The sequence below is a fragment of the Conger conger genome, chromosome 3 (assembly GCF_963514075.1).
Source record: "Conger conger chromosome 3, fConCon1.1, whole genome shotgun sequence".
Taxonomy (NCBI): domain Eukaryota; kingdom Metazoa; phylum Chordata; class Actinopteri; order Anguilliformes; family Congridae; genus Conger; species Conger conger.
The window spans coordinates 34,658,337-34,683,514 of record NC_083762.1 but is presented as its reverse complement, the minus strand read 5'-3'; the positions used below and the strand labels follow the sequence as shown (position 1 = coordinate 34,683,514).

Below are 25,178 nucleotides of genomic sequence, written 5' to 3'. Positions count from 1 at the left end.
CTCTCATACAAGTCAATGTAATCGCTTGTTTTATATTTTTCGCCCTACTAACTCCTTATTGGCTAAAACACATAAAATGACGAGCCAACGGAGGTAAGCTTATACCGCCCTCACCAATCAACAATCAGAACGAATATTGACATTGTGTTGGTCCAATGAATGATTTTCAAGTGTCGTCTTCAAATGAATGACAGTATATTTGCTTGTTTGTTTCTGAACTGCTTAAGCTGCTTAGACTACTAAATCTTGTGATCTACGTTGACAATTAGAATGGCAGGTGATTTTCAAGCCAACCTTAAGATGTTTGTTCTGATGTTATTGTACGTCTAATACAATTGTAACTGTAGTTAGTCCTGAACTGTTTACATTCCGGCAGATGTGCATGCAAGATAATTGCTATCTTCGTCTTGGTCACAGCACACTCGACACGCAAGGTCCGACGCACGTACATTTTTTTTTTTTTTTTACCGTGGTGTAAAAAGTGCCTGACCCGCAAATGTAGTCTACAAATGTGTTTATACGACGGATGTTTTTGAAAAAAGAAGACTATAGTCACCCCTTTAGATAAAAAAACAAAACAAAACACTTTGAGGCTCAGGCACTTCATGGTCGCGCTGTCCTATAACTCATTCTTACTGTGCAAAATGCCCTACCCGTATACAGGCTCTTGTTTCTTGTAATGCATTCCGTTTTTCTTTCCGTTTTGTCAACTTCTTACCTTTATGTTGCCATTGTGTGATTGTGATTCTTCTTTTTCTATATTTTGTAGGCTACTGATATGATATGCGCATTGTTATGTATCCCATAGCACTGCTGGAAAAGAGCATTACTCACTTGGTTTTCCTTGGTTAAATGAAGGTTAAAATAAATAATGTGAACAAATTGCAAAGTGTCTTATTTCCTGGGCAATTAATTAGTTGCATTCTATAGGTACAATGTATCTGACAATTAATGATCGACAGCATGTCGTGGGTCATTGAGAAAGATGTAGGACTAGTTCAAAGATTTGCGTATACTGTTCCTCTGCCCAAGATGTAAAATGCACATAGGGAGCCCATATGAAATAAAGTATGATGTTTTCTGATACGGTGTCCAGTAGACTTAAAATGTAGGCTATAAGTTTGGGGGGAGGGGAATGCAAGGCTATATCCTGTCACAGCATGAATCAAAGACATAAATGGGAAAAATAAACGTCAATCACCTCCTAAAAATAATTCCATTATAGCGGGGAGCGTTAAAAAAACATATTAGATAATGAATCCCTAACAAAAACAAAAACTAGGCTACACGTGAAACTTTAATGAAAAGTATGAAGGTGGAATCGAACCAGTGATCGTACACGCTGAGGCAAGATTTAATCACGGATCTACCGTTACGAAGGGAAATTGCTTCTCTGGAGAGAAGCAAAAACATCTTGCACCTTTCCTCTCCAACGAGAGGACTACTGCAATTGCAAGCAAATATTGTACTGCTTCTTTCTTCCAAAATGCAAACATAAGTTTCCCACAGGCAGAATACATATACCACACTTGTATAGTTTCTGGTGTTTTGTATAGATTTTCAGATTTTTTTCCCTCTTAAAATGAGAGAGCATGAAACAAAACGCATGTCCCAAAAGCCCTGAAAAACATTTTTTACTGCTTAATTTTTCTTTGACCATAAGAGAGTAGAGAAAAGTAGGCAACACGTATAGAATAACATGATGCAATGTGTTGGGTTTTCTCTGACTTCCTTTCATGTCATTTACGATAAATAAATTACTCAAAAATGTACTTTCCCAAGCAATTAATTTATGCACCTAACCCTCTTTCATTTTCTCTTTCTCCATTTCTCTTTCATAAAACACATTTCACTTCCTCTCTGCCGCACAGAGAAGATCAGGCTTTGAAGACATCTCTATCTAATCAGGCAACTTGCTCAAAAACCTGCACCAGAGGACAAGTAAGGATTCAATTCAAGTGATGTATATGATGTTTCTTTTTGAAAACAGAATATTTAAATTATAGGCAACAGGCTACAGCAGCATCTATCCAGTTCACACTTTGTAATTTAAGCTTTATATGACTCCATCGTGGTATGCAGTACAGTAATGCAATACATTATTTCTCTATTCAGCCACCTGTGATCTTGTAGCATTTTGATATGATTATTCTGTATTTGCATATTATTTTCACATATTTTATCTTTCATTAACATTGATTTAGCCCTTACTGTGGGTTCCAGAATTATTGGCATTCTTAATAAGACAGAAGAAAAGAAAAAGAAAAAAAACACTGCGTATAATCAACAAAACATAATTATCTATATGTCATGTTCAAACATGGGAAAACAATGTGGTTGCACAAAGCATTAAACCAGGGGTGCTAATAATTGTGGCATCATTTTTTTGGTTGATTCCAAAAAACTGGTTGATTCCATTGAATCATTAATAAGGCACACTATTTTTCACAGGTTGGAAAAGTTTATTTCAATAACGGTATTATTTTTTAATTTGAAGTATTTCTTGTGCATATTTATCAAGGGTGCCAATAATTCTGTAAATGTGATCGATAACTGTATTCCCCAAGCGAGCATGACATTTTAGTGTTAAAGATTAACGTTAACTGAAAAGGGATTTAAGAATAAAAGCGGAAGGGATTAATAGGAAAGTGTAGAGGGATCTGGTCCATATATCAAGACATTGACAAAGTTATTGTTATTTTAGAAGTCTACCACAGGATATTGGAGTTGGAAGTAAATAATGAATATGACTTTCAGCTTTAATTTGAGGGAATTTACATCTAAATTGGGTGAACGGTGTAGGAATTACAGCCATTTTTATACAGTCTCCCCCCAATTTTCGGGGCTCAAAAATAATTGGACAAATTAACATAATCAGAGATTAAATTGTCATTTTTTAAATATTTGGTTGCATATCCTTTGCATGCCATGACTTCCTGATGTCTGTGACCTATCATTATCATCACAGTCTGGATATCTTATTTTCACGTTGTGATATTAAAACTCTTTGATCTCTATGGGAATTGGGGGGTGGGACTAGATTCAACTGTAAATTATGCTGATATAGTATAGAACACTCTATTAGCTTTAAGTCATCAAGGGTCAAAGGTGTCAACTGAGCCTCAGCCATCATGCTGTTGTCAGATAATATCATATGCAGCAGATATGGATGGATCAATTCAAGGGTTGTTTCTCCTAAATCATTTTTCTGTCGGGTTCAGTAGGACAATTACCCTAAAATTGACGCGTATTTTTGAATAAACCCTACATGCATGCAAGCTAAATTCTCCCAGAAATACTTTATTAGGTACACCTGTACACCAGCTTGCTAATGCAAATATCTATCAAATAAGAATGCTCTCAACAATAAAAATGTTAATAGTTTATTTTTATCAATTGACAAAATGCATGAACAGAAGAAGTGAATGAACATAAGAAAAAATCTCAATCAAATCAATATTTGCTGTGACCACCCTTTGCCTTCAAAACAGCATCAATTCTTCTAGGTATACTTGCACACCCTTTTTGAAGGAACTTGAGAGGTAGGTTGTTCCAAACATCTTGGAGAACTAGCCACAGTTCTTCTGTGGATTTAGGCAGCCTCAAATGCTTCTGTCTCTTCATGTAATCCCAGACAGACTCGATGATGTTGAGATCAGGGCTCCGTGGGGGCCATACCATCACTTCCAGGACTCCTTGTTCTTCTTTACGCTGAAGATAATTCTTAATGACATTGGCTGTATGTTTGGGGTCATTGTCCTGCTGCAGAATAAAATTGGGGCCAATCAGATGCCTCCCTGATGGTATTGTATGATGGATATGTATCTGCCTGTACTTCTCAGCATTGAGGAGACCATTAATTCTGACCGATCTGCAGAAATTTGCAGAAATGCAGCCCCAAACTTGCAAGGAACCTCCACCATGCTTCACTGTTGCCAACAGACACTCATTCTTATAGCGCTCTCCAGCCCTTCTGCGAACAAACTGCCTTCTGCTACAGCCAAATATTTCACTCATTTTGACTCATCAGTCCAGAGAACCTGCTGCCATTTTTCTGCACCCCAGTTTCTGTGTTTTCGTGCATAGTTCGCTCCCTTGGCCTTGTTTCCACGTCAGAGGTATGGCTTTTGGGCCGCAATTCTTCCATGAAGACCACTTCTGACCAGACCTCTCTGCACAGTAGATGGGTGTACCTGGGTCCCAATGGTTTCTGCCAGTTCTGAGCTGATGGCACTGCTGGACATCTTCCGATTTGTCAGGGTTTTCCTACTCATTTTCCAGGCAGTATCGTTTTTCGGGCTCACACATGCAGATTGCTGCCTTGGTTAATTAGTTTCCAGGTGCAGTCTAATTACTGACCAATTATCTCTTATTGTGCGCCCTACCCTATTTAAGACTCACTGTCCCTCTGCTCTGTGATTGAGTGTTACATTGTGTTTCAGACATGGAGTCAGGTAGAGATAGCCTTTAAGGCTGGTATTTCATTAGAGGCTTAAAGGCGTGTTACCCTGTATTCGGGTAACCGTATCAGGTTTTCTTTATTATTTTTCTTTCATCAATTAAGTCAAAATGGACTTGTCTACCAGGTTTTTGGTACTATTTTAGGGAGTTTCTGTCCAGTTTTCCGTTTTCCCCTTTCTCCTCTAGTGGTTTCCCTAGATTGTATTGGAGAGAACCCTAGATTATTTTAGTGGTTATCACACGTTCTGGAGGCAACTTGAAGATTCCATATTCGGTCGCTTCTGGTCCTCCGTCCCTGCTCCCTGACACGATTGCGAAGGGAAGTAAACATGATGTGTCTCATCTGCTGCACTAAGTTTCTTTGGCCGACCACTGCGTCGACGGTCCTCAATGTCGCCGTTTCTTTGTGCTTCTTCAACAGAGCTTGGACAGCACATCTGGAAGCCCCTATCTGCCTTGAAATTTCTGCCTGGGAGAGACCTTGCTAATGCAGTATAAATACCTTGTGTCTTGTTGCTGTGCTCAGTCTTGCCATGGTGTTTTAAACTGTCTTCAGCAACCTCACCTTGGAAGCAGAGTTTGGCTTTTCCTTGCCCAGTTTTAACCCCCCTACACAGCTGTTTCTGTTTCAGTTAATGATTGTGTTTCAACCTACATATTAAATTGATGATTAGCCCCTGTTTGGTATAATGGGTTAATCACACACCTGAATATAGGTCTACAAAATCCCTGACTTTGTGAAAGTGTACCTAGAAGAATTGATGCTTGTTTTGAAGGGTAGTCACACCAAATATTGATTTGATTTAGATTTTTCTTCTGTTCACTCACTTAACATTCTTACTTTACAGCATTTTTTCACACCTGCCTAAACCTTTTGCACAGTACTGTAAATCGTAAATGCGTTATTTATGCATAACAAGTATATTATGCTGAACAATTCCATTATTCCAAATTAATAGATAACTGCAATCAAATTATGCCATTATCTATGAAAAAATCCCAATGGGGAAATCCATTACTTTAATTCCATCGGCATATGATGACATAGCCTACCTATTTTTCCATTGTGTTACAGAGTTGCCAAATGGCAACAATCATATTTTCTCAATTTACTGTTAAACTATGTAAGACAAAGTTGATTTGTGAACACCAACATCTATTTAACTTACCAAAGTTTACCAAAATCGTTATAGCGACCATGGGAAAGAGAGGCCTGGAGGGAAATTCAAATGGCTTACAACTTAAAAACGCCACATTATTGGCTCCATAAATGTCTGCTTTTTTACAGTGGGATGCAAAAATTTGGGTACTCCTGGTTTAAATGTCTGTTAGAATTAACCTGAACTCTCAATGGTTAAATTAGTTAAACATGTGACCTTTCTGCAAAATCTAAACAAAGATTGCTTTTTATTTTCATTTTACGGTTTATAAATTATTTTTTAAATGTTAAAATGTAAAAATGTTTGGGAAACCTTTTGGATTCATATTATAGAATTGGCTTCAATGAGTTAAGAGAGTATAATTCATAGGACGGAACTTTTTATTCGAAAGTAACTCCTAAAGTATCCAACTGCAGTGGCTGTTCTGTCAGGTGTTAACAACCATGGGTTCCTCTACCAAATAGGAGAAGGCTACAAAACCTCTGTAAAAGTGCCTCTTTCCACTGTCAGAAACATTATTAGAAAATGGAACAGTGTTTCCGCATGTCGCGTTGGAAGCATTGAACTTGGTAGGAAGATCAGGAGTGCGTTTCCCGATAACGGTGTCTGTTAGCGCTTTACGAAGACTTTAAGGTATACCTCACTAAAGTTGTTCACTTTTCTACGTGTGTTCCCCGAACTATCACTTACATATTGTTAGATGTGGCGCTGAACATTATTTTAATATTATTTAAAAGACAATTAGGCAACATGTTCAATAAAGTGCAACATACATCCTTCGTAATGTGCAATTTGCATGAAACCAGTCCCATTAATGTGGTATTTTAGTAATATTATTAGCCAACTACCACTGTAGAATTATTAGTGTACAGATCGAGATGTAACTAAGTGCAACAGCTGATTTCAGAGGCTTGCGGTCGTAACAGTGGTGGCCACTAGCGGAGTGAGCTGACAGCATCGCTAAGGTTTGACTAAGAGTGGTCTAGACCAACCCAACGAAAGTACGACGTACAGAAGGCATACTTAGCTCAGAACGTTTCGAGAAACACGCTGAAACTTTAAGCTAGAGCTTAAGGTATACCTTACGAACGACGTAGCGTTAAGAAGGCTTCGGGAAACGCACCCCAGATAATTTTATTGTGAGAGAAAGTTGCCCTCTAGTGGTACAGCTCCTACAGTTGCATTAAAATGAATATTTCTGTAAATGTGACATTTCAGTTTTAATAAACGTGGAAAAAAAAATCGAAAAGCCTGTTTCGTCATTATGGGGTATTGTGTGTAGATTGATTAGTATTTAATTTTTTTATTATTTTTTAATAAGGCTGTAACGTGGAATGTGAAAAGGTGAAGGGGTCTAATTACTTTCTAAATGCACTGTATATAATAATAAGGGCGTACTGCAGCCTACTATACTAGTATTGGTAATAATCAGTTAGTAGGCTACCTTGCATCCAAAATCCAGCCCACGAACGAACCAGGTTTATTACATATCTATCTATCAATCAATCTTTCATTTTGGGGAAATGCACTGAAAGCAAATCAATTAATTTGCTTACAACGAATGACTACGAGTGTCCCTTTAAATGTCAGCCACTATTTCTTGTGAAATAAATAACTGCGGAATATGAGAGTAATCGAATCGCAATAATTGGACTGATATATTGTATCAGTTTATTTAGGTACGTAGCCTAGCACTGACGACAACAGTATAGCCACTGGCACTGCAAGCGTAGTCGACTGTATCAGTTGAGTGGAACTCGCATAGTACACATAGTCTACTGATAATAATTATATAATATGAACCTTGTCTGGGGAAACAGGGGTGGATCCCCAGACAAGTACATTAACTAACGTGACCTCCAATACACCTGAATAATATTTAATCAGACAGGAGTGTAACACAGTGGTGAACTCTTAGGCTGTGTCCGAAACGGCTCACTTTCCACTAACTAGTAAACTAGATTTGCAATCAGCCATCTTGTTCTAATATCTGAATAAAAAATAAACAATGGGCACTAGAAATAGCCCGCAATGCACCATAAAGTCGAGTGAACCACTGTGGTCACTATATGTGGATACGAACCACAATGCTTCACGACCAGCATTTTCCATAACTTTATTAAACACAAACCTGTATTCATTCTCAAGTTAAACTGTGAGAGACGATGGCGCGGTCCAGGAGCTACTCAAATTAAAGAACAGCTCTTCTTGGTTTTGCCACGCTGATAAAAAAAAACACACAAAAAAAACGTTTCCATTGTGCATTATAATATAGTAACTGCCCGAATAAAATGTATGCCATTCATGATTAAATTATTCAAAACCCTGTTCGCCCAGTAAGTGGCACTGTTTGTTAGCTAGCTAAAATGCTATAATGTCATATAGTTGACATTAACATTATTTGTAACGAACGAATAGGTTACATTCAGTCTATCGACGAAAAGCGCCAACAACATTCTTCTAAAACCGCATTCTGTTCAATTTTCAGATATAAATGTGTAGACTCAGTGTAAAAATACATTTGAAATGTGTTCTACTATATGTCCCACACATAAAATAAAGCAAGGTGATGTAGTTTCATGTTTTAAAAATAGCCTAAATAGCTAGCTACTTTTTCGTAAAGATAAAAATGTAAATTACAAATTGAAGGCCGGAGGGTTAAGTGAGCCCATCTCGACTGGGCATTGCAAGAGAGAAATTAGGTTTAATATCTCCGGAGTAATGTTTTAAGGACCGGCTATATGCTTGTTTATGGTTTTGTGGCAATAGCCTATGTAGGAGCGCGTAGCCTACGTGATAACGCCGTTCGATACACGGACCCAAACCCAAAACGGACCCTTACATTTAGAAATCATCTTAGCCTACTCCAGCGACATCAAACCAGCGAACTTTGATATTATTGTACGTAATCTATTATGACGTTGACTGAAGTAGTCAGCGTCATTACGTGGAGTCTGCAAGAGCGTCGGGCTGAGGGCACAGTGATACGAAATGCGCTAAGGAGACTGGACTTCGGACCTCAGTAATCTTGCCGGATACGACGCCCTTTTAAATAACTTAAAATAAAAAATAAATCAATCAATGTCTGTGAATAAAGTATACATTTCGGTTTTATGAATTATGTTGGCTATTACATACATTTGGGAGACCTTCTTTGGTTGTTTTTTTCCGCCCTGATTCTGTTATTATTTTCTCTCTTTTGGCATTCCTTGACTTTTTTCATATCGTCACATCTTTAGTGCTATGACTATTGTGCAATCCCACTGGCAAAGTCCGGTGAAGTCTCTGGAAGACTCCCAGGAAGTCCTTATGAGCCCCTTGCTGGTTTGATTAATTGTAGATTTTCTAGAAAGCGCCCGTTAAGTTTGCCAGTCTGCAAGGGAAGACCGGACATTTACAGTATATCCCAGCTCCGCTTCCCTCTCTCATCGTCGGACATCCGTGCATCGCTCAGTGGGTGTAGATATTCTTTATTATGTAACGTTAGCCAGTAACAAAGGTGGTCTGGGAAATTGTAACTGAGAGAAAGTAGTCAATTGTATTCTCAAAATGTAGTCCAAGTTAAGTAAAAATGAAAGTACGCTACTAGGCTACATAGATAGATATATACTTGATTGAAGTAGCCTACAGATTCCAAAATAAAAATAAATAAATGAATAAATAAAACTTAAGGAACGTTACAGTAAGTATTTCTGCTTTATTTCTTATACCACTTGGTCGTGTTTTTGTCAGAATGATTCATTAATTAATTGGCAGCAACATAAGGCTGCAGCAACATAAGGCTGCAACTCAAATCAAGTGTTAGCTTGTGTCCATTGGACAAATAATTTCTGAATGAGTAGAATAATTTCTACTTCGATGCTTTACTTTTCTGGTAAAGGAAATTACACTTTGGAATGGACACATTTAATGAGTTTCAGCAGACAAACCCTTTTCCCTAAATGTAAATAAAATACTATTTTTGCTCAGCTACAATTTGTTCCATTGGTCATGTTTGGTCATTATCTCTGAATATTCAAAAGGGATTTTTTCAATATATTTTTTAATTTGTTGTAATTCTTCCACAAGCGAATGCACAAGTTTCGAACATCTGCTGTCCAGCACAGTCAATATTTCAGGATTAAATTTCTGAATTAATATTTATAAAGTCAGTTTGCAATTAAAACGGTGAGAGCAGACAGTCATCATGTTCTTTACATTTCAGATTTAGTTTTTACCAATGGACAAGACAGAATTCTATGAAGATGCCAGTGCTGCAGTGGAAGACTGGTGAGGGGCATTTGCTTTCCCTGTCCTGCCTCAACAAATTATTTTCAAAATTGTTCTAGAATGCTGATGTTTTGTCTGCCACTGTAGAAATGGTCACTTTTATCATTTTTTATTTCTGCTTATTTCCTTCTCAGTCGGCCAATGGAAGGAGTGTTCCACAGCCACCTGGATGACAGGGTGCGGCCTTACATAGACCTGATTGACTCCCTCAGGATGATCGGCATTGAGAAGGACCTGGCCTTGCCCACCATCGCTGTGATCGGGGACCAGAGCTCTGGGAAGAGCTCCGTACTGGAGGCCCTGTCTGGGGTGGCACTGCCCAGGGGGAGCGGTGAGATGTGTGCAAGCACACACACACACACACACACACACACACACACACACACACACAGACACACTAAAACATGGATCCCATGTCTTGAAATTCTCTTCACCTCTTCTCCAGGAATTGTGACCCGCTGTCCTCTTGCGCTGAAGATGAGAAAGTTGAGAGGAGGGATCCAATGGAAGGCCATTATCTCCTACAAAGATGAGTTAATCGAGTTTGATGACCCATCACTGGTGGAAGAGTATGTGGCTGATGGTTAGTGCTATTTTCTTTATTATAGTACATTCCTACCAGGTAAGACAACTCAAAAATCTATTTGCGATCAGGAGTGTTCAACAATTACCACATTATAGTCATCCACATTTATCCATTCAGATAGTTTTGCTGAGATGTGACACATTTTCTAGATTTCATGACTTTCTGAGATGCAGTTTAATGTGATATACTGGGCCTCTATGGACCACTAATTTTCTCAGAAGTAATTTGGGGCAACGTGTTCTTTGTAGTCCGACATTACGACCTAAAGGAGTTCCTATAATGTCTTGGTACAATTCCACAAACTAAAGTTCACAGCTGGCTAATGAACATTTTGATGTTTCAATATGCAAGCCAAGTGCAATAGAAAACTGGCTAAACCTCTGGATTAAAATGTTTATTATTGAGCTTTGTTGATGTTCACAAGCAACTGTGGCATTATATTTGGAATGAGACGTTGCTGTTGAGGTTTTCTAATATAAATTGTCTGGGCACAGATTACCAGAAAAGTAGTACTCTATAGAGGCCAATTAGATTAAGGTGCTGCATTCAGTATAGTTATTGGAACCACATGCATGCAGAAGTAACTGTTTTTTATAGTGTTGTGCTTTGCTGTTGTTTCTTTTCTGTAGGATGTAGACTGTGCACATAAAAAGTGCCACATTATAGTACTAATCAAGCCCCACTCCACTTCAGAAACAATCCAAGAATGGTCAAGTTGCAACAGTACATCCGGAAAGTATTCACAGCGCTTCACTTTCCCCACATTTTGTTATGTTACAGCCTTATTCCAAAATGGAATACATTTATTTTTTTCCTCAAAATTCTACAAACAACACCCCTAATGACAACATGAAAGAAGTTTTTGAAATTTTTGCAAATTTATTAAAAATAAAAAACTAAGAAATCACATGTACATAAGTATTCACAGCCTTTTCTCAATACTTTGTTCATGCACCTTTGGCAGCAATTACAGCCTCAAGTCTTTTTGAATATGCTGCCACAAGCTTGGCACACGTATCGTTGGGCAGTTTCGCCCATTCCTCTTTGCAGCACCTCTCAAGCTCCATCAGGTTGGATGGGGAGTGTCGGTGCACAGCCATTTTCAGATCTCTCCAGAGATGTTCAATCGGATTCAAGTCTGAGCTCTGGCTGGGCCACTCAAGGACATTCACAGAGTTGTCCTGAAGCCACTCCTTTGATATCTTGGCTGTGTGCTTAGGGTCGTTGTCCTGCTGAAAGATGAACGGTCGCCCCAGTCTGAGGTCAAGAGCGCTCTGGAGCAGGTTTTCATCCAGGATGTCTCTGTACATTGCTGCATTCATCATTCCCTCAATCCTGACTAGTCTCCCAGTTCCTGCCGCTGAAAAACATCCCCACAGCATGATGCTGCCACCACCATGCTTCACTGTAGGGATTGTATTGGCCCAGGTGATGAGCGGTGCCTGGTTTCCTCCAAACATGACACCTGGAATTCACGCCAAAGAGTTCAATCTTTGTCTCATCAGACCAGAGAATTTTGTTTCTCATGGTCTGAGAGTCCTTCAGGTGTCTTTTGGCAAAGTCCTTTTACTAAGGAGTGGCTTCCGTCTGGCCACTCTACCATACAGGCCTGATTGGTGGATTGCTGCAGAGATGGTTGTCCTTCTGCAAGGTTCTCCTTTCTCCGCAGAGGAACGCTGGAGCTCTGACAGAGTGACCATCGGGTTCTTGGTCACCTCCCTGACTAAGGCCCTTCTCCCCCGATTGCTCAGTTTAGACGGGTGGTCAGCTCTAGGAAGAGTCCTGGTGGTTCCGAACTTCTTCCATTTACGGATGATGGAGGCCACTGTGCTCATTGGGACCTTCAAAGCAGCAGAAATTTTTCTGTACCCTTCCCCAGATTTGTGCCTCGAGACAATCCTGTCTTGAGGTCTACAGACAATTCCTTTGACTTCATGCTTGGTTTGTGCTCCGACATGCACTGTCAACTGTGGGACCTTATATAGACAGGTGTGTGCCTTTCCAAATCATGTCCAATTAACTGAATTTACCACAGGTGGACTCCAATTAAGCTGTAGAAACATCTCAAGGTTGATCAGTGGAAACAGGATGCACCTGAGCTCAATTTTGAGCTTCATGGCAAAGGCTGTGAATACTTATATACATGTGATTTCTTAGTTTTTTATTTTAAATAAATTTGCAAACATTTCAAAAAAACTTGTGTTGTGTGTAGAATTTTGAGGAAAAAAAAGAATTTATTCCATTTTGGAATAAGGCTGTAACATAACAAAATGTGGGCAAAGTGAAGCGCTGTGAATACTTTCCTGATGCACTGTATATAATTAATTACCAAGCTGCTTAGCTTCAGTCCATTCAAGCCTAACCCTGCTTAGTTTTAGTACCAATCTTAGCCCAGCCATGTTAATTTTCAGTAACTCAGCCAAGGTCTGTTTAGCTGTGGTGGCGATGATGATGACTCATCAGAAAGTAAAGTTTTCCAGTGCGCATACCGTATACACTGCTGGGATATGGCACTGCCTGCCTGGAATGTACCAATTTCTTACCCTTGTACTTTCCCAGTATTTGCTCCTCTCTTGTACTTTCCCAGTTTTAAGGTGTAAAACTGCATCACCATGGACACATTACACATCAAATCATTAATCATATACAGTCCCCTCAAAAAGTATTGGAACAGCAAGGTCAATTCCTTTGTTTTTGCTGTACACTGAACAATTGAGTTTGAGGTCAAACGATGCACATGAGATGACAGATTCAAATTTCAGCTTTTATTTCCTAGTTCCTTAGATTTTGTCTGTGAATACTACATTTGTGTTAGAAAAGACCAGAGAGCTGCCTTTGGGAGAAAAGCAAGCCATTTTGAAGCTTAGAAAAGAGGGGAAATCAATGAGAGCCATTACACAAGCATTGGGGATAGCTTGTACAACACAATGGAATGTCCTGAAAAAGAAACTGTTATGAGTCTATTCTGTCTGTCTTAGTGTTTATTATTGTTTATTCTTGTTATTTATTGGTCATTTATTCATATCTGGTTGTTTTTCCCATTACAGTCCTTGCATTCGTGAGCCCCTGTCATGTCTGCGACTGATTGTTTCTGAGCCCGAGTCACTCCCCTGTCTGCGTGCTTCACTGGGTGGTTTTGGTAGTTTTCAACCTGTCTTCCAGCCTCGCATTCCTTACTTCCGGCTTCTCTCGATAGTTAAATGTTGTAAAGGACTATTCTTACTAACTACTTCTAATTTAGATATTGTACAGTGCTGAACCGATTAATACACTTACTGTCTGTCTAACGAACAAACTAACAGTCACTTTAATTGGGTAGTTTAGATTTAATCACGTTACAAACTGACTAACGTAATCTTATAGTCTTCCACACTGTTCTATAACTCTGCCTTCCTATGCTATCACTGATTACTTGCTTAGTTTCAGCGAAGTGTTCGTACCTGTCTCTTACTATCACTACGTCTTCACTCGATGCTAATATTTACTCCCTAATCTGGAGCCGTATGTTTTACGTGTGTTTACGTGCATCCAGTCCACATTTTCATCTCCCCCTGTTATTGTATCATTACCCCATTATATTTCCCACCTGTTGTCTATTTGTTTAACCCACCTTTCTCCCGAGACCCACCAAGATTGTCACCTTCCCTCATGTATTTAAAAAGTCTCTGCAGTGTTAGTTGTCAGAACGTTGATCATTATTCAGTGCCGAGATTTAAGTATGCCTGATTCTTACAACACCCTTTTATTTTGATTTCAGAGCTTGCCTCTGTTTCTTTGGTTTTTGATTATTTTCTTTGCCTTTTCGACTCAAAACTTGGAGAGCAGAAATATTGATGCTATACCACAATATACAACCACTCATCAGTAGTAAGAATCGGAAGGCGAGATTACAATTTGCAAAGAAGTATAGAGATGAGCCACAAAAACTAAGTTTTATGGACCATATTAGATAAAGATTAACCTCTACCAAAGTGATTGAAAGGCCAAATGTGGAGAAAGAATGGATCTGCTCATGATCCAAAGCATAAAAGATGATCTGTGAAGCTGGAGAAAGTGTCATGGATTGGGCTTGCATGGCTGCTTCTGGAGTGTGTTTACTAATCTATTTTTATGATGTAACCCTTATGATGCACCTGTGTGACCTGAGTCCTAACCAACAATTTTGGAAACAGTACAAAAATAACACACGTTCCCTTCTTTGTTCACAGCGCAGGACAAGCTGGCTGGGGCAGGGGTGGGAATCTGTGATGAGCTCATCTCTTTGGAGATTAGCTCTCCTGATGTGTGTGATCTCACCCTGATTGATCTCCCTGGAATTGCCAGGGTTCCTGTTAAAGGTCAGCCGGATGACATTGGAGATCAGGTGAGTGTAGAGCAAGGTTATTACATATTTTTAATTCTACTATTTCTTTTAATCTAGTCTTGAATGCCTTTCAGCATTTTGCAACATGAGGACCAGAGTTGTGCCAAGGACAGTCAAGTAAGCCACTATGAGGCTGAGAAATGAGGAAAACAAGCAGCCAAAGTCAGTCACATAGACCAAACCTCAGGCTTACCAAAATAAACTGTTTGGAACATCATTAAAAGACTGCCAGCACTAGTGAGCTCTGTGATTGTAATGGGGCTGGTGAGCCATGGAAGATCTGTACAGTTGATGACCGAACTGCCCAATAACCAAAGCTGAGGTGTTATAGTTCAGGCATGTATAGCTACCACAGGTGCTGGCTAACTTGCCTTCATTGATAATGAAACTGCTGATAGCAGCAGCAGAATGAATTCTGAAGTATACAGAATTATCTTATAAGTTCAATCTAATGCCTCCAACCTCATAGGACAGTGCTTCATCCCACAGCAAGACAATGATTCCAATCATAAAAGAGTGCTCTCTTTCTTCTTAGTGAGGTTCCAAACAGTTTGTCTCAGTAAGCTTTTTGTGTAGCCTATGTCTGTTCCTTATTCCTCAGCCTCATAATGGGAGGAACTATGAATTGAAAAGGGCTTACAGTTTACTGTTATTATTATTATTTTTTCAGATCAAAACTCTCCTCCTGAATTTTATTCAGAAGAGTGAAACCATTATATTAGTTGTGGTTCCATGTAATGTTGACATAGCAACAACTGAAGCTTTGAAGATGGCACAGGAAGCTGATCCTGAGGGGAAAAGGACTCTCGGTAAGAAAAGCAGGAAGATTGATTGTACATATGTAGAACTACCTTACTGTTTTCAGATTTGTGTGTCCTTTTCAAGTATTCCTGTTTCACTTTCTTAATTTTTTTTCCCCCAGCATACTGGAAAAAAAATACTAAAAAAACGGATTTTTGCATTATTACTAAATATTGGCCTGGATTCAGTCAAAATGTGTGATCTTGACTAATAATTACATTTTAGATTTAAAAAAATCTGCAAATAAAGTTGGCCAAGAAATCAGAAATCACCTAAATGTAAATTAATATAAGCTCCAATTTTCAACAACAGAGAAAGTTCATGAACTTTGATTAGCAGGTATAATGACAGCAAAGAAAATATGTTACTATAATAGTACCCTCCGCATACAGTAGTCTTTCTATCACGCACTGGTTACATTATGTATGTTTTGTCTAAGGAACAAATACATAGTACATTCCAAACTCTCTGGAAGAATGGTACAAAAAGTGCCGAAAAAGGTATAAATGCTTGTTGCAAGGCCAGTACTCTATAGGTACATGAAATTGTTCCCCTAGCCATCAATATAATTAATTTCTTCCTTTTTTGCTTGGAAAATGTACTCATTTGTACCGAAAGAGAACATTGCTGAACTTTCAGGGTACGTTAAGGAAATTTGATCCTTGAATAACAAAAATGAACTTCCACTTTATTCTGCAGTATTTCTACAGTCATGTGACTCTCTGACAACACAGTGAAAGGGCCATTGTCACCTGAACTATACTCTGATGTTTTCCTCAAGATTTTATGTTAATCCTCGAATACTGAGGAAATTAACTCATGGTGATTTTTTTGTTTCTCTGAAAAGCAATTCTGACCAAGCCAGACCTGGTTGATAAAGGGACAGAGAAGAATATTCTAGAAATTGTCCGAAACCAAGTGATCCCACTCAGCAAGGGCTACATCATTGTGAAGTGCCGGGGCCAGAAGCAGATTGATGACAAGATCTCCCTGTCTGATGCCACCAGAGCAGAGAAAGATTTCTTTAGGCGCCATGAGTACTTCAGGTATGACAGAAGAACAATAAATACATTGATTACATTGCATTCATCTATTTAGCTCACCATAAGTATGTCCACTTGAGGGATATAGTGGCCTTGTTGAGATACCTCACCATGATGAGCATGAACAGGATACCTCTGGATTTCTGGTAGCTTTTACAGTAGACTAGAGGTAAAGCGGTCATGTGGCCAGAGGAAGAGCAGAGGATGGTAAATGATGTTGGGTAAATCATGATGGGTATTGAAGCTTATGTCTTGTATTTGAAGTTTGTTCAAACACATTTTTTTAAAAACTGTCCACACTCCTGTACCATATGTTTTCATTTGGGAACTTAAATGGATTATTTTCACAGTGGCCTTCTGCATGAGGAGAAAGCCAGCACAGAGTGTCTTGCAACAAAACTGACCCAAGACTTGGTGGATCACATAAAAGTGAGTTTTTCCAGTCATCCTGGCAAGCTGCTTGACGACATTCAATGTTTAGTCACTCCAATGCATTTGACACCAAGAGTTTATTTGTCTCAATATCCTAAAATGGGTCCTGGAGAACCTCATTGCATGATGCTTTTCTTTCCAACCTGAATTGCAATTGTTCCCAACTACCTTTGGATATATATATGATACTGCCAAGGTACTGCAATAACACAGAAAGTGCAATTAAAAGAAAATATTAAAAAACAATATTTAAATATTTAAATTGTCCAATAAGACCAATACGTATACGAAAGTTAATATCGTAACTTTGCAAGAGTGTGTCGTTCTCATGGTAATGAACATGTGTGACTGTCTGGTGTCTTCATTCCCTTTACTCTAGAAATCCCTCCCTCTCATCTCTGAGCAAATTACGAAGCAGCTGTGGGACACCAGGAAGATGCTGAGTCTGATTCCAAGTGGGCCCCCTCTGGATCCCCACCAGAGGAAGATGTACTTCATCGATGTAAGTACCCGCATACGTCACTCTCCCTCTCAGGCACGTGAACAGGTAGGGCCCAAGCCCCTGCTCCTTTGCCCCCCTCCCCCATTCTGCCAGCGTAATCTGTGAACAGGCCAGAGTTGTAAACAAGTCACTGTTATGCAAGTCATAAGTAAGTCTCAAGTCAAGTTCCAATCATGAAGGGCAAGTCCCAACTCACTGAGCTTGGTTCAAGTCAAGTTCAAGTCCTTAAAGGTTCTCAAAAATCTAAATAGAAAGGGAATAGCAAAATGAAAAGTAGATTTTTAAACATGGATTACAGATTTTGACTAAATCCAGTCAAAATGCAGATGCAGTTGTTTATTTTGTATTTAATTTCCTGTCTCTACAGACACTAACAGAGTTCAACGACAAGATAAACCGATTATCCAATGGGGAGGTTGTCATCCAAGAGAACTTGTTCATCCTGCTCCGATCTGACTTTCAAAAGTGGAAAGATCACCTGGATGGCACCAAAGAAAGATGTATGGAGTTCATGACTTATTTATAAAGAAAGACTTAGATTTAACCAACATTCGCATGACACTGCAGCAGCATTATTGTGATGTGCCTGAGGGATCTTTCCAGATATGTAAAAAAGAAAAAACTGGCAAAAAGTAACTTGCATGTTTGTGACATTAAATATCATAAATCAGAACTGCAGTTTCAGCACATTGAACACTTATACTATGTTTGAAATAGATATTTTGAAACTTGTCTATGGCTATAAAACTAGCAAATTATAGCACTTATAGAAGAGAGCCTTCTTTCTGTACTAATCCTGTAAAATACACATTGCTCATGGTATTTTTAATTTTACATGCTTCTAGTTCACGAAACGGTGCATGAAGTCGTGAAGGAGTACGACCGGAAACACAGACGTCGTGAGCTGCCTGGGTTCAGCAACTACAGTGTATTTGAGATGGTCGTCCAGAAGCTGGTGGTGGAGCTAACGGGGCCAGCTATAGACACGATGAAGAGCATCAGAGGTAATGCTCATTTATCGGTTTGCATCCACTCTCAGGTGGATGATGTTCTGCTGTGTATGAGCCCGTTTCCTCTGGTAAGCTAATTTGGGTCATAATTTATGCCAAAAATATACATACACGTCTATTAAATAATATGTGTATCGGTGTTAACCTATAAAAACACAGTTTCATACTCATAACCTAAAATTCAGATGTACATTTGCCCCCTTAAACTTAATAACTGGTTACACCACCTTTAGCAGCAATCAAACGCTTCCTATAATTTTTATATCAGGCTTTTATGTTGATGCAGAGGACTTTTAGCCCACTCTTTGCTGGGGTATGTGTGTCATTTTTATTATTCAAAAGAGAAAAATCAGTTTTCCTCACATGTAGCTTGTGTTTTTTTATTTGATTAGAATAAATTGACGCCCCTAAAACACTATTGAATTTCAGCTTTTTAAAGGGAGTCAAAAAGAAAAAAAAGCTTCTTTGAAGCTGATATTGAAGTTCAAGCAACTTCAAACAAAGGCGTGATGAAGCCCCGTCAGGGCTTTAATAAGGGATTGTCCAATGAACGTAGAAGAAAACAAGCAAAGTTCATATACGGGTAATCCAGCCAAAAACCAAAGTACAGTACCGAGGGAGAAGGCAGTCTCAAAATCGGTAAACCATGCAAAAAATCCAGGAACCATGAAAGCTGTCAGCGGGGCAGAAGTGCAGACAGACGGTAGGCAGGCTCGGAGTCGAAGGCGGTGCAAGAGTCAAGACCGAAGTCCGCTCTGCGGGGCAAAAGCACAAAGACAGCAGGCAAGAGTTTGTGGTACAGGCAGGCAGTGGTCAACAAAACAAAAGTCAATAATATTTGGTCAATAAACAGGCTTGGCACGTAACAGGTAGACAATTGCTTGCCAAAACCACTCAAACGTGCACTGACTAACAGGAGGCACCAATTTCGCAAAGACATGACATGAAACTGAACTTTATGCAGGAGTAGACAGGTCAGATAATTGGCTTGTGAGCAGCATGCGAATTGAAATAAATAAACCTATCCTGCCCTAGCGTTAGTAAATTAGTAAATTACATGCACAGGAAACGTAAGGAAAACAGGTTAGAATGTTAGTATTACCCAATCCTGATCTAACATTAGTAGATTAGTAAATTGACACGGGAAAATTAAACAATTAGGGAAGCGTGAGCGACAGCAAGGGAGAGAGAAAGGTTTGCGGAAAGACACGAAAAAGTGTATGCTAAACAATGAACAGAACCACATAACATGAAACATAAATCGTGACATAACAATTTTGCAAAACTGTGACATGAATAAACTATATAACGTGACGTGAGAGGAATAGAAAATACATCGTAACAAGAACTAAATATGAAACGTAACATGACATGAAAATGAAACGTAACAAGAAATAAAACATAAAAACGTGGTGAGACTGGACAATAAAATAACATAAATATTTATATATATAAATATATATATATATATATATATATATATATATATATATATATATATACATAAAGCTCACAAGACTTCCATTTAAATTAAACTTTTGAATGCAATTCACTTATGATTATTTGCTTATATAAGTACGCATATCATATAATGAAATATTAAGTGTTTATAAACAAGTGTACACAGTTTAAAGCATTTTTCATCAAGAAAACTGGTTTCAGCAGGTGGTTGACTGATCAGTGTATGTTATTTCCATAGTGTAAACAGTTTCATTGTCAAAGCTGTGGAAGACTAAAGCTCGGCAATATAGCCTAGCTGTTGTACTTTCTCAAGTAACACGCACTATGCAACAGGTAAAAAGAAAATGGTTTCACATCTGGCACTTTCCTTCCCACAGTGATGTCTGCAAGGCAACCGTTTCAGCTCCGCCAACCATAGATTATGTGTACATATTATTACTTCGCTAGCAACTTTTCTTTCATGTATTTTTATGAAATGTATCTGTATTTATATTATTGAACTAGCTAATTTGCTAAGCCCGTCGTGATTATTTCAACAAGCTGCTGCTGTATTTGGCTGGAGGAACGCATTGGCAAATCATAGGAGATGTCGTTATATGGATTCCTACCAGGGGGTGACAGCAATAGCTTATAGCTACGTTTTCACTGTCCTTGCAGAGAGCCAGAAGGAGGTGTCACAAGCCTCAAACAAAGTGAGGCCATGCCTGAAATCTTCTAATGAAGCTGTAAATGTAATGTAAAGCCATGGCAATGAAGCCCAATGCTGCGTTCACATAATTTTAGAATGAACAAATTAGCACCATCCGACTGGGAAAAACAGTTCACGTTAACCTCTGACATTCCTAACAACAGTAAATGTACAGTGGAAATTTTAATTGAAAGGTGTTGTTATTAAAAGGTCATCTACTTTGGGTTGGGTTAAAAATCATTGACCCTCTTGCACCTGCTAAAAAAATGGACTTGCCGACCATTACTATTCTGAAAATGTGCATTTAAATGAGTAGCAGAATCAACCTCCAGCATCAATTTCTTTTATTCGTGTTTTTTTTGTTTGCATAAAATTTCCCTTACAACACATCAGATGGCGCCAAAGTTGCACATCAGAAATGGTGGTCAAAAAATAAAATAGTTTAGATTTAAACACATATTCATGTCATATTCATGTCATATCCTCTTTGTCTCATAGTTCTTTCATATTATCCAAGATACGCTATATCCCCAGTGAAATTCCATGGATTGCACCTGTGACATTGTTATACATGTATGGGTGGTTCGTGATTGCAAGGTGGGGGGTTGAAAATGTTACTTTTGTGTTCAATGTTTTGCCTTCATTTTTGTTTCAATACCAGACACAGTCCAGAAGCAGTTCATCGACGTGGCTAAAACCTGCTTCATGAATTATCCTTATCTTCAGTGTGTTTCATCGGTAAATAGCATCACATGCCGTTTCTTGCTTGTATAAACTTAGAATAGGTGTGGCCAATGCTGGTCCTGTAGAGCCACAAGGTGTGCTATTTTTGACCATCGTTACCTTAGCTATTGATAGTAGCTTTTTGAGTTCTCATTACCAAGCCTAGACAGTTTGGGTGAACTTTTATAGTCGGAAATTTAGGCTTTGAAATATCATTTTCTTAATACATTTAAATGACTGAATAATACTTTAAGACAACTGGCAAGTGTCACATTCAATCACCATGTTACTCCTTTAAAAATGTATGGAATGAAACAATAACTTTATGCGTTATAAAACCATAATGTATTGCCATAATTTAGACATGCTACTTGTGTCAGTGTGCGAACAAGCTACTGCACTGCAGACTGTAACACATTTTGGATAAAGGTGTCAAACCTCAGGGTAGTTATTTTGTGAGGCTGTGAGATTTAAAATGTTTTTGGCATCTCTTCTATGAACCGATTGCATCTTCTCCTGCTATTTTAACTTCTCCTCACCGTCCCCAGAACAAGATAGACAACATACAATCAACACAGGAGGCCCTGGTAGAGGAGAGGATCATGGAACAATTTGAAATGGAGCAGCTGGTCTATACACAGGACAGCATCTACTACAAAACCCTGAAGGACACTGCTAACCAGGAGGCCTCAGAGGATAACTGCGGAGAATTTGGCAGCAGATCCAACTACCCAGACATGCTCAAGGCCTACTACGAGGTGGGTGAGAGTAGGAACATCTGTTAGAACAGCAGCTGTATATAGACATCTCTGGAGTCTTTTTAAAAAAATGGTTTGTGATTGTATATTGGGTCTTCAGACAATGGGCAGTAACAGAAAGTGTTTTTTCCACTGAATATATTTATTTTAAATGTATTATTTTTTAATTAAAAGCAGACATGGTCCAGGATTGGGCATAATTATATACAGTACTGTGGAAATGTGTTAGGCAGGTATGAAAAAATGCTGTAAAATAAGAATGCTTTCAAAAATAGAAATGTTAATAGTTTATTTTTAGTTTTTGAAGGAACTCGGCAGGTAGGTTGTTCCAAACATCTTGGAGAACTAGCCACAGTTCTTCTGTGGATTTAGGCAGCCTCAAATGCTTCTATCTCTTCATGTAATCCCAGACAGACTCCATGATGTTGAGATCAGGGCTCTGTGCGGGCCATACCATCATTTCCAGGACTCCTTGTTCTTCTTCACACTGAGGATAGTTCTTAATGACATTGGCTGTATGTTTGGGGTCGTTGTCCTGCTGCAGAATAAATTTGGGGCCAATCAGATGCCTTCCTGATGGTATTGCATGATGGAGAAGTGTCTGCCTGTACTTCTCAGGATTGAGGAGACCATTATTTCTGACCAAATCCCCAACTCTATTTGCAGAAATGTAGCCCCAAATTTTCAAGGAACCTCCAGCATGCTTCAATTTTGCCTGCAGACACTCATTCTTGTACCGCTCTCCAGGCCTTCGGTCAACAAACTGCCTTCTGCTACAGCCAAATATTTTGACTCATCAGTCCAGAGAACCGGCTGCCATTTTCGGCACCCCGTTTCCTGTGTTTTTGTGCTTAGTTGAGTTGCTTGGCCTTGTTTCCACATCAGAGGTATGGCTTTTTGGCCAAAATTTTTCCATGAAGACCACTTCTGACCAGACTTCTCTGCACAGTAGGGTGTACCTGGGTCCCACTGGTTTCTGCCAATTCTGAGCTGATTGCAGTGCTGGACATCTTCCGATTGCGAACGGAAGTAAGCATGATGTGTCTTTCATCTGCTGCACTAAGTTTCCTTGGCCAACCACTGCGTATACGGTCCTCAACGTTGCCCGTTTCTTTGTGCTTGTTCAACAGAGCTTGGACAGCATCTGGAAACCCCTATCTGGCTTGAAATTTCTGCCTGGGAGAGACCTTGCGAATGCAGTATAACTACCTTGTCTCTTGTTGCTGTGCTCAGTCTTGCCGTGGTGTATGACTTCTGACATTGTCTTCAGCAACCTCACCTTGGAAGCAGAGTCTGGCTGTTCCTCACCCAGTTTTAACCCTCCTACACAGCTGTTTCTGTTTCAGTTAATGATTGTGTTTCAACCTACATATTAAATTGATGATTAGCCCCTGTTTGATATAATTGGTTAATCACACACCTGACTCTAGGCCTACACTTTGTGCAAGTGTACCTAGAAGAATTGATGCTGGTTTGAAGGGCAGTCACACCAAATATTGATTTGATTTAGATTTTTCTTCTGTTCACTCACTTAACATTTCTATTTTTAAAAGCATTCTTACTTTACAGCATTTTTTCACACCTGCCTAAAACTTTTGCACAGTACTGTAAATACGCAAATTATATAAAATATTGTCAATTTACAATCCCGGAAAATATCTCTTCCTCCCTTTTCTGCGTCTACAGATTGTCGTCCAGCGGCTGGCTGACCAGGTGCCGATGTTGATCCGCTTCTTCCTGCTGAAGCAGTCGGGCCGGATGTTGTGCAGGGAGATGCTTAACCTGATGGATGGAAGCAATGTCAACGAGATCCTGCGTGAGGAGTCGGACTTGAGCCGCAAGAGGATCGAAATGCAGAACCGCCTGGAGCGTCTCACGCTGGCCCAGAAAAAGTTCTCCAGTTTCTTCTGAGGAAGAGATGGCACTGCATCACAACAACCTTATTTGTACATAGATCTGCGCACATGCTTATTTCCCATGCCAGCTTCATGATTTCTCAAATTTCTGTAGAATGTGGGAAAGTCCAGACTTTGCATGATGGCTGAAAATTAAGTTAAAATTGAGTTAAACAGAGACAGGCTTTCATCTGCTCAGGTGTGTTTTTGCAAGAAGAGTAATTGACTGCATTTCATGAGGAAATTATTATTCTCGGACAGCCACTAATACAATAAAGAAGACCACATGATTGATGTTAACACACATTGCCAATTAAGAATCAATTGAGAAAATTACCCTTACAATACATATGTGTACATGTTTGTGAGTATACAGTAGTGTGCAGTAATGATTATACACTTAAACAGAAACCAAGTACTATTCAAATATTTATTTCATGTAATATTGGTTCCTGTAGATGAAAATAAGGAAACAGAGCTCCTTCCGTCGTGCCATCATGTTTTAACACTGTGACACTGCTCAAAGTTTGTGTTACCTTAAATACTGGAACAACTGACCATCAGAAGTCATTTTGCAGAATATTGTTGCTTCAAACCAGTTTAAAAAAATTGATTAGCATCAACAATCATTTGCATTCATGCTATGCAAAAGTCTTCCGTTTTCAGTGTTTCTGTTTATTAGCCCAATGTTGTGGGAATGATTTTTTTGTTCTCATTGCCTACAATAGTATTGTTCAATACATTTTCACCAAAACATTTTAAACTTTTTTTTTAAAGAAGTAATATATTAGGACCCCTTTTAGACAAACGTGGTGGTGTATAATCATCACTGCACACTACTGTATGTATATGTATGTGCATATTTAGGAATGCCTATAGGTATGATCGTAAACCATGGTATATGGACAGGTTGGTGAATGTATTTACTGCATGTGAGATTGTATATGAGGGTCTTGCTAGCCGTGTGGGCTGTGTATCCTGATGCATGACACCTGACAATAAACTATTCACTCATTCATTCATTCA

At 39.0% G+C, this 25,178-nt stretch overlaps 1 protein-coding gene across 2 annotated transcripts; it reads left to right on the top strand.

Moving 5' to 3' along the window:
* The first annotated feature begins 1,876 nt into the window (after positions 1-1,876).
* Positions 1,877-25,178, top strand: LOC133123708 (interferon-induced GTP-binding protein Mx1-like). Of its 2 annotated transcripts, none has more exons than XM_061234186.1 (14): positions 1,877-1,941; positions 9,826-9,890; positions 10,025-10,221; positions 10,336-10,473; positions 14,685-14,839; positions 15,510-15,648; positions 16,488-16,686; positions 17,034-17,112; positions 17,495-17,617; positions 17,985-18,117; positions 18,463-18,621; positions 21,438-21,514; positions 22,048-22,257; positions 23,944-25,178. In XM_061234186.1, exons 2-14 carry the CDS (start codon positions 9,841-9,843, stop codon positions 24,166-24,168), a joined length of 1,884 nt encoding a protein of 627 aa, XP_061090170.1. In that variant the 5' UTR covers positions 1,877-1,941; positions 9,826-9,840; the 3' UTR covers positions 24,169-25,178. The 2 variants fall into 2 exon arrangements, with proteins under 2 accessions (XP_061090170.1, XP_061090171.1); XM_061234187.1 differs by lacking the exon at positions 1,877-1,941 and adding an exon at positions 9,182-9,303.

Excerpts from the sequence above, each read along its gene's own strand:
- LOC133123708 (XM_061234186.1), top strand. The coding sequence starts at position 9,841 with ATGGACAAGACAGAATTCTATGAAGATGCCAGTGCTGCAGTGGAAGAC. Across the intron at positions 10,222-10,335 it reads GGCACTGCCCAGGGGGAGCG|GAATTGTGACCCGCTGTCCT; the intron begins GTGAGATGTGTG and ends CCTCTTCTCCAG. Across the intron at positions 22,258-23,943 it reads TGCTCAAGGCCTACTACGAG|ATTGTCGTCCAGCGGCTGGC; the intron begins GTGGGTGAGAGT and ends CTGCGTCTACAG.